At 62.1% G+C, this 8,969-nt stretch overlaps 1 protein-coding gene across 2 annotated transcripts; it reads right to left on the minus strand.

Moving 5' to 3' along the window:
• Nucleotides 1–23: 23 nt before the first annotated feature.
• Nucleotides 24–8,073, minus strand: BICDL2 (BICD family like cargo adaptor 2). Of its 2 annotated transcripts, none has more exons than XM_087449499.1 (10): nt 8,020–8,073; nt 6,412–6,707; nt 3,397–3,612; nt 3,147–3,263; nt 2,896–3,042; nt 1,831–2,022; nt 1,564–1,710; nt 1,008–1,138; nt 630–750; nt 24–545 (listed from the first exon to the last, which is right to left on the minus strand). In XM_087449499.1, exons 2-10 carry the CDS (start codon nt 6,691–6,693, stop codon nt 411–413), a joined length of 1,488 nt encoding a protein of 495 aa, XP_087305625.1. In that variant the 5' UTR covers nt 6,694–6,707; nt 8,020–8,073; the 3' UTR covers nt 24–410. The 2 variants fall into 2 exon arrangements, with proteins under 2 accessions (XP_087305625.1, XP_087305627.1); XM_087449501.1 differs by lacking the exon at nt 8,020–8,073 and adding an exon at nt 7,650–7,762.
• Nucleotides 8,074–8,969: the final 896 nt, after the last annotated feature.

The following is an 8,969-nucleotide window of genomic DNA, read 5'->3' on the forward strand; positions in this document are numbered from 1 at the left end:
TCTTCCCAAGAATGGAGGCCAAGTCGGTGTAATGATTTATATATTACTCTGTCTGATCTTGATACATAAATACCCACCCCCATCCCTGTCGTAGAGCATGCCAGGGCCAGGGGGCCTAGTGCTTAGAAAAGATAGACCTATGTAGATTAGAAAAATAGACAGCTCTGCCCCACCTGCTCCCGCCACCACCTGGGGCGCCTGGTCCCCAAAGCTGGCCCCACCTGCTCCCGCCACCACCTGGGGCGCCTGGTCCCCAAAGCTGGCCCCTGCTCCCAGTGAGCCCCTGCCCAGCCTCCTGGGGCGGGGAGGGCACTAGCCCCCTTTGGAAGACAGTCGGGGCCCTGTCGCTCCACTGGCCGGAAGAGGAAAGTGAGCCTGAGAGGGCATGGGCGGCCCCTTCGGCCCGGCCCTCAGGTCCTTCGGAAGAGGTTGCTGAGGCGCAGCGAGAAGCGGGGCGCGGCGCGACGCGGGGCGGATCCGGCCGCGCTCAGCTCCTTCTGGCGTTGCGAGCGCAGCTGCTGCCCGATCACCACCTGCATGTCGTCCTGCGGGCGGGGCGGGCGCGCGGGGGGGGCGGGTCAGCGCGCCGGCCCCGCCCCGGGCCCCGCCCCTCCGGCCCCGCCCCTCACCTGCCAGGCCTCCAGCTCTTGCGTCAGCGCCACCTTCTGGCGGATGGTGCGAAGCAGCTCCCGGGAGAGGGAGTCCCGCTCCAGAGAGACGCGGCTGAGCTCCAGGGACAGTTCCAGGGCTCTGCAGGAGAGAGGGACTGAGAGCGGGTCCGAGGGCCCTGGGGCCTCAGCGAGCAGGGGTCCCAGTGGGGCTCCTGGACCTGGGCGGGAGTGGGGCCGCTAACACCGAAACCAAAGAAGTGAGACGGCCCCTGGGTCGGAGTGGGGTTTAATTATAGCCCATAACACCGGTGGAGGACTCGGGGGCCTAGAAGGGCCAGAGTGCCCTGGGGGCCTGCAGCCCCGCCGGGGCGGTGGAAGGTGCAGAGGCAGGCTCACTTGTTCACGGCCTCGTCCCGGTCCGAGAGGGCTCCGCTTAGGGCCTCATCCGGGTCCTCTTGCGCCCGCAGCTGCTTCTGCCTTTGCAGCTCCTCCCGCAGGGACTGTAGTTCTGCCCGCTGCAGCGCGATCTGCGGGTAGGGGAGGGGGCAGAGAAGCGGGCAGCCCTGGGTCTCCCAGCCCTTGCTCTTCCCGGCAGCCCGGCTCCAGCTCTCCCGGCCCTCCCCTGCCTGCTTCACAAACCCCAAACAGCTGTGGCCCACCGGAGACGAGTCTTCTGAGCCCCGAGGCTGGTGCCGGGTGGGGCGGGGCGGAGCTAGTCGGATTCATGGAGAAGTATTGGGAGGCGAGACTAAGGGGGAAGTGTGATCCAGGAAGTCTTCCTGGAGGAGGTGGCATGCAAGCTGGCTCTTGAAGCAGGACTACAAGTTTGTTGGGATGAAGGGCGATCCGGGAAGAGGGGGATTAGTGGGCAAAGGCTCGGAGGTGTAGATGGGAAAGAGAAACTGTCTTTGGAAGGGGCTCTGCATCCAGCACTATGCCCCTCCCTACCCACCTCATCCTGCAGCAGAGCCACTTCGGCCTCCTTCTCCAGTATCTCTCGTGGGCTCAGGGATGCTCGCTTTTTGGGAGGCTCCAAGCTCTCCTCCTGGGGCGAAAGCTGGTGGCTGGACGCCTCTTGGGTCTCCGGGGACAGAGTGGGCTGTTCACCAAAGGAAACAGTCGGTCAGTAAGGTGTCGAACCTCGTGGGAAAAGGAGGAAGGGCGGAGTCTGCAGCCCTCCTGTACGGCATGCGTGGGGGCAGGTGGGCCGGGAGCTCACCGGGGCGTCACCGCGTCCCTCCGCGTTCTGGTCCTGGTCGCCGTCGAGGCTATGGGCAAGCTCCGACTGCAGCGAGGCTCCTGACACGTCGGCGTCCTGGAGACGCGACTCCTCCTCCAGCTCCGAGACCCGCCGCTGCAGCCTCCGCAGCGCGCTCAGTGCCTCCCCGGCCTCGGAGCGCGCGCGCTCCAGCTGCACAGGGACCCACGAACCGACAGAAGCGTGGGTGGTCAGCCCAGGGCGCCCGCATCCCGCGGCCCGCCCACAGGGGGCGCCGGCGCGCCGCGGAGAGCCACGCAGCCCCCTGCGTCGGCGCTTGCCTGCGGCCGCAGCCTGATCCGCTCTTGGATCGCTAGGCGGCCTAGGGCCGCGCACTTCTCCTCGGCCGACACCGATTTCCTAGCCTATAAAGCAGGGCGCGGACGGGCGCCCCGGCTTTAAAGTCTCCGATCACCCTCCCTCCAGCCCCACCCCATCAGGTCACCTCGAAGAGCCCCGACCCCTCCCCGACCCGTCTACCTTCTAACTCCGTCACTAGCTGCTATCATCCAGCACTGACCCTTCCTTCCTTCTAAGCCGGCGCTGCGCTGAGTGCCTCACACCCTCACACAGCTCTGTACCCCGCCATCCCATCTCGAGATGGGGAAACCAGGCTGGGTGTCCCACAATAGTAAGAAGGGACACTGGGATAAGAACTCAAGTGAGCTGACCCCAAAGCACAAACTCCTGAGGTCTCAAACATCGGGCCATGCTGCCTCTCTTCATTCCCTTCTCTCCATCTGCACTGCCCCAGACCTGGTCCATCATCTCTGGCCTGAGTGCTGACCTCAGCCTCCTCCCTGGCCTCCTTCCAGCTGCCGGGCTCTGATGTATTCTAAGAGCATGCTACCCCTGCCCAATACCCTGCCCTGGCTCCCACTTGCCCTTGGGCTAATGACTATGCTCTTGTGGCCCAGCTGCTGGGGCTCCCAGTGACCCCGCTCTGGCCTCATCTCCCAGGAGGCCCTGGGGTGGCGGCCAAGGCCCCAGCTGAATGTATGCGCCCGCCCCAGCCCCGGCGGTCACCTCCAGGCTGTGCTCCCGTCTCTCCCGCCTCAGCAGCAGCAGCTCCTCGTGGGTTGCCTGTAGCCTGCCCTGGCCTTTCTCCATCTCCTCACGCAGGCCTCGGATCTGGGCCTCCAGGTCCTTCCGGCGGCTCTGCAGCATCTGGTTCTGGGGAAAGGCCTCAGAGCTGGAGGGGAGGTGCTGGGCCAGCCCAGATAGCCCCCAGCCCAGCTTTCCTGGCTCAATAGGTCCCAGCCCCAGCCAGCACTCACCTCCCCCTGCAGACTCTCCAGTCGCGTCCTCAGCTCTGCCCCAGCCAGAGCCTGAGCCTGGCACTGCCCCCGAAGGTCATCCAGTTCTTTCTGAAGCTCCTGCTCAGTCTGTGAGGCCTGGGGGCAGGGGAGGCAGTGGAACCCTCAGCTGGCCCAAGCCTCAACACCAAGCCCAGCATACTGACCCTCCGCCGGGACCCAGGTATCTGCCCCCACCTTGCCCAGGGACCTAGGGTGAGGGCTGTCCCACCTGGGCCAGTTGCTGGCTGAGCCGGAGGTTCTGCTCGCTGAGTTCACCCAGGGCCCGCGCCCGCTCGCGTCCGCTGTCCTGCTGCTCCGAGCGCTGCTCCCCCAGCTGGGCCCGCAGGGCCTCCACGTCCCCCTCCAGCTCCACAGCCCTGGCCTCCCACTCAGCTCCCCGTGCTGCCAGGCCCCGGCGGAGCTCATGGTTCTCCTGCTGCAGGCGCTGTGGGGGCCGGGACAGAGAGTCAGGGACAGAGAGGGAGAGATGAGACTGGAGCAGACACAGAGAGACCAAGACGGAGAGACAGACCCAGAGAGAGTCGGAGGGGGTCTGAGACAGGCACGAAGGCAAGAGAGAGGAGAGAGTCGGGGAGGAAGCAGCTGAGAGAGCAAGACCCGGAGACTCAGAGACTCGGAGAGAAGGGAGAGCAGCAGAGAGAAGTTTCCAGGCCAGACAGGAGGGGCTGAACCCGGGCTGGAGTGGGGTGGGGCTCCCTGTTGCCCACTTACCTCTGGCAGCTGCCTCGGTTTCTGAACCCGAGGTCGCAGGCACCGTTTCTGGCACCTGAGTCTGGCGGAATTTAAGCCCCGGCCCATGGCCTCACACACTGGGGTTCCAGGGGCTCCGGAGTTCAGCCTCTGCTCAGCCTGCTCAGCCCCTCTCCCCCAGCTCCTCCCGGCCAGCTCCCTCTAATTAACCCTGATCAGCCCCGCCCTGGCCCCATGCCTCTGCCTGCCCTCCCCAAAACCTGTCTGACAAGCGGGGGGACGCGCCTGGCACACCCAGATGCCCAGCTTGGGGAGGTAGGCAAGCCGGGGGCCCGCCTCTGGCCCCCACTTTCTATGGACTCCCAAAGCAGGAAGGTGATGCTCACCATAGCTGCTGCAATTATTAGCAGGTACTCCCGCCAGGGCCTGTGTTAGCGCTTACCTGTATTATTTCATCTAATCCACTAGAGTTATAATCGTTAAGGTCCTCATTTTACAGATGAGGAAACTGAGGCTCAGAGAAGTTAAATGCCTTGCCCAAGGACACACAGTGTGTTAGTGAACCAGGGATTCCAACCCAGGCAGCCAAGCTCTCATCCCAATAGTGTGGGGCAACACAGCTCTAGGATTAAGCCTGCAGGTTCAGGGTCTGATCGTCCTGGCTGGTGTCCAGCTCTGCTGCTGCTTTGTGATCAGACAAGTCCCTTAACATCTCCTGTCCATCCGTCTGTCTATCCATTCATCATTTCCTGAGCTCCTCCTGTTCTGGGGTCTGGCTGTCCGCAGGAAGTGACACCACCAAGTCCCCTGCCCCAAAGCAGCTTAGAGTCAGAGGGTCATAGACAGGTGGACACATGCTTGAACCAGGCAGTTTCAGAGGGACAGTAAGGGCTGTAGAGAAGCCCTGGGAAGTGATGAAGAGGAGAGGGGTGGGGTGAGGGATCCTTCGGGAGGAAGTGATGTCTGAATTGACTCCTGCAGGGCAAGAAGGAAGAGGGCTGCATGCAAGAAACGGCAGATGCAAAGGCCCTGAAGGGACAAACTTGGGTTACTCAAGAAACTGAAAAGATGTGCCGGGGGAGGAAGTGAGTGCAGCTGAGATGAGGTCACGGAGGTCCACACGCAAGGACTTTTCAGCCCTTGTGAGGAGTTTCAGTTTCAAAGTGTGAGGGGTAGCCGTTGGGAAATTCTGACCAAGAATTGAAATGATCTGATGTGCAAGTTTTTTTTTTTTTTTTTTTGTGAGGAAGATCAGCCCTGAGCTAACATCCGATGCCAATCCTCCTGTTTTTGGTGAGGAAGATTGGCTCTGAGCTAACATCTGTGCCCATTTTCCTCTACTTTATATAGGACGCCGCCGCAGCATGGCTTGACAAGCGGTGCATCGGTGAGCACCCGGGACCTGAACCTGCGAACCCCAGGCTGCCGCAGCGAAGTGCGCGCACTTAACAGCTAAGCCACCGGGCGAGCCCTGATTTGCAACTGTTGAAGATCCTCTGGCTGCCTCATGGACAATGGGCTCCAAGAGGCGAGAGTGGAAGCTGGGACCACTGAGGAGGCAGCTGCAGTGTCTGGGGCAGAGGTGATGGGGGCTGCAGAGACGATGAGAGGTGGGTGGACTCAGAATCTATTCTAGAAGAACAATCAACAGGGCTCGTGGCTGTGGGAGGAGAGGTCATGGAGATGCACAGGCTCTGGTCCTGAGGTAAGAGACCAGGATGGGGACAGAGGTGATGATATCACAGTCAAGAGGGCCACCAGGGCCGGCCCTGTGGCTTGGTGGTTAAGTGCGCGCGCTGCGATGCTGGAGGCCCGGGTTCTGATCCCGGGCGTGCATCGAGGCACCACTTCTCCGTCCACCCTGAGGCCGAGTCCCACATACAGCAACTAGAAGGATGTGCAGCTATGACATACAACTATCTACTGGGGCTTTGGGGGGAAAAAAATAAAAAAAAAAATAAAATAAAAAAAAAAAAAAGAGGGCCACCAATGTGGAGATGTCCATTAGGTGGCCCTGTGGGGAGAGTGTGGCGTGGTAGGCTACCCAGGTCGGGTACAGGGCAGTGGTTGGGGCCGCTGACAACATGGATACAGGGGTCAGTGGTGTCCAGGGTGTTTAGGGGGCCAGACGTGACTGCCAGGGTGAGAGAGTGTTTGACAACAGAGCCTGGGCAGAGAGAAGAACTGTTCCTCCTTCACAGGGTTGGGTGAGAACTGCCCAAGATGGTGCATGGAAAGTGCTCAGCCCAGAGCCAGGCAGGGAGGGGGCACCCGGTAACTGTTGCCTGAGGTGCGCTATACTGCGGAGGAGCTGGACCCAAGATTCAGAGAGAGCCAGAGGCTTACCCAGGGTCACACAGCCAGGCAGGGGTCTGAACCCAGGTCTTCATTTGTCCTCAGAGCCCGTGTTCTCAACCACCGAACAACACTGCCAGGGGGACTGAGCCCAGCCCTGAACTGTTCCAGAGGCATCCCTGTGCCCAGCTTTCCTCCCCTGCCACCTGCCCACCCCTGTGCCCTGCCGGCAGCTCACTTCCTCACGCTCAGAGTGCTGGGCGCTCAGTGTCTCCAACTGCCGATGCAGCTCCTCGTTGCGCTCTAGGAGCATTTTGCCGAGCTCCGCGGCCAATAGCAGGTCTTTCTCCTTCTGCTGCAGCTGCAGGGCCAGGTCCTCGGGCTCCTCAGGCCCTGGGCCCCCTCCCAGGAATGAGTCCCGTCGCTCCAGCACAAAAGGGAAGAAGCCCTCGTCGCCGCTGGGGGAGGCACCCCCCGAGAGCAGCCCCGATGGGAAGCTCGGCCCTTCAGGGGAGCTCATGGTGTCTGCAGCGTCTGTGGGGACAGGTAGGTCTGTGGGGACAGGTAGCCACAGAACACTCTACTCTGCAGCCCAGCAGGGCTCGCTCCCCACTGCCCAAGACCTGGCCCTCCTGCAGTTCTCCACCTGCCCACTGCCCTTCCAATCCTGCAGCCAGGGCCGCCCAGCTCCGTTAATGTCCCCAGGGTAAACTGAGGCAAGGAGAAGCAGGAAATGAGCTGCCCTGCCCCCTGCCTCCGGCAGACATTCTCTGCTCCCAGGTAACCTTGCTCCAGTTCTCCTGGACCACAGGCCACCCACTGACAGTCCCTGCCCCCTGCTCTTCCCAGAACCCAGCTGTTCTGGCTCCTAGCCCCCCACCGGCTGGGAAACTCTTCCCAGAACCCAGGTTCTTAGGGACTCAGGACTCAGAGATGAGTCCAGTCCCTTCTCCTCCCAAGATTCCAGGGCCTTGGCAACTTAGGTGCCCTCACCCCTTTGCCCCCAGAAATCCAGCCCCTCCTCTTACAGAAGCCCAGGGCCCCAGCTCCTTAGGACTCAGATGCCCTGGCCCTTGTTCTGTTTTCTCAGCAGCCAGGGGTTTTGGTCCCCACCACTCAGAACTCAGGTGACCAGACCCTCAGCCCCATCCCCCACCCCTTCTGGAATGTTGGTCTCAGCCCCCAGTTTCCCAGGGCCTGGGTATCCGGCCCAGGGCAGGGCGAGGTAACAGGTTGTGCTGGCGACTGAGCGCGACACCGCAGGTTTCTGTTTACTTCCCGGCCCGCCCCTGGGGATGGAAGCCTGGTGGCACTGGCCTAGGGCGTCCCAGGGCCCAGCAGGTCAGGGGCTCCAGAGGGAGAGGAGGCACAGGGCTTCCCTGGTAGCTTCCCCCTCCAGCCCTCCTGAGGTCTCCCCACCCCCTACAAACACACACACACACACACACACACACACACACACACACACACACACACCTGTCCTTCCCACTCCTTTCCTCGCCAGGTGTCCCAGCCTCAGGACCCAGGTGTCGCCGTAGTCCCGGCCCGGCCACTCTCTGGCCGGACCGGGGGTCTCCCAGACGTGGCCCCTGCGGCCCGACCCGACTCCGGAGACCCCGGGGCGTCTCTCCTTCTTCCCCCTCCCCTCAAGGAGCTGCCCTTTAGCATCTCGACCCAGTCATCAGGGCCCCCAGCCTCTCGACCCCAGCCACAGACGTCCGGAGCCCAGCCACCGCCTGCCTTCCTGCCGGCGTCCCCCGCCCCCCAGCCGCCCGCGCTGAATCCACCCGGTCCTGTCCCGCCCAAGCTCGAAGGGCCCGTGTCCTCGGCGCCCCCTAGCTCTCACCCGCCGACGCCGGGCTCCCTCCGAGGTCCCCGCGGTCCCCGATCCCCTCTTCCGGAGGCGGCGCCAGGTGCACTGGCCGCACAGGTGAGGGGGCGGGGCCGCGGGCGGGGACAGGGCGCCCCCTGGTGGCCGGAATGGGCAGGCGGGGGCGAAGGACAGTCTCCTCTACCCAGGTCCGAGGCACTGACTCATCTTGCTGCCATCGCAAATGACAGGGTCCATTAATCGAGCACCTACTGTATGCAGACCTCACCGCTGAGCTCCTTTCCCCTCACACCTGCCCTGTGGGACAGGAAATTATTAGCAATCATAATAACAACAAATCTAACCTGTATGAAGCACTCTGCTAAGTAAGCTGTTTTATAGCATAACTTGTTTACTTTCATGACCTCCTAATGAAGCAGGAACTGCTATCATCCTCAATTTACAGATGAAGAAACTGAGGCTCAGGGAGGATCTAACTTGCTTGGGGTCACATGGGCAGAAGTTGAATGTGAACGGCAAAAGTGTGACTTTAGGGTCTGGCCTCTTATGCTGACATGGGGCTGCAGGTGAGGACAGATAAAGCGACTTGCCCGTAGCCACATCTCAGTCCGTGTGGCTCCATTTTGGGCTCTTGGTTCCCAGGCAGCCCAGAGCTGGACACCACGCTCCAGTCAGGACTGGGGCCCTTGATGTGGAGATCAGGAGGGTCCAGGGCTGGCTCCGGGCTCCAGCCCAGTGCAGCCTGAGCATGTGGGTGATGCCCCAGCCATGACCTGGTGGCTTCTCACGAGTCTCCTGTCAGGGTCCCCTGGCCTGGTGAGCAGGGACAAACAGAGGGCTGGGAGCAGTGGCGTGCTGGTAACACTTAACAATGGGCTCTCTGGGGGAAAGAAAGCCCAGATTTGCTGCCTTCACCAGTTCCCGAGGTATAAATACTCCCTCCACGGCTGCTGTCAAGCTACTGA

The sequence above is a fragment of the Ceratotherium simum genome, chromosome 26, assembly GCF_057802395.1.
Source record: "Ceratotherium simum simum isolate JZ-2026a chromosome 26, ASM5780239v1, whole genome shotgun sequence".
Lineage (NCBI taxonomy): Eukaryota > Metazoa > Chordata > Mammalia > Perissodactyla > Rhinocerotidae > Ceratotherium > Ceratotherium simum.

Bases quoted from the DNA above. Each gene is read 5' to 3' on its own strand.
- BICDL2 (XM_087449499.1), bottom strand. From the start codon at position 6,693: ATGAGCTCCCCTGAAGGGCCGAGCTTCCCATCGGGGCTGCTCTCGGGG. The intron at 3,613-6,411 runs GTGAGCTGCCGG...CGGCCCCCACAG, and splicing joins AGCACTCTGAGCGTGAGGAA to CGCCTGCAGCAGGAGAACCA. The intron at 3,264-3,396 runs GTGGGACAGCCC...CCCTGCCCCCAG, and splicing joins TCAGCCAGCAACTGGCCCAG to GCCTCACAGACTGAGCAGGA.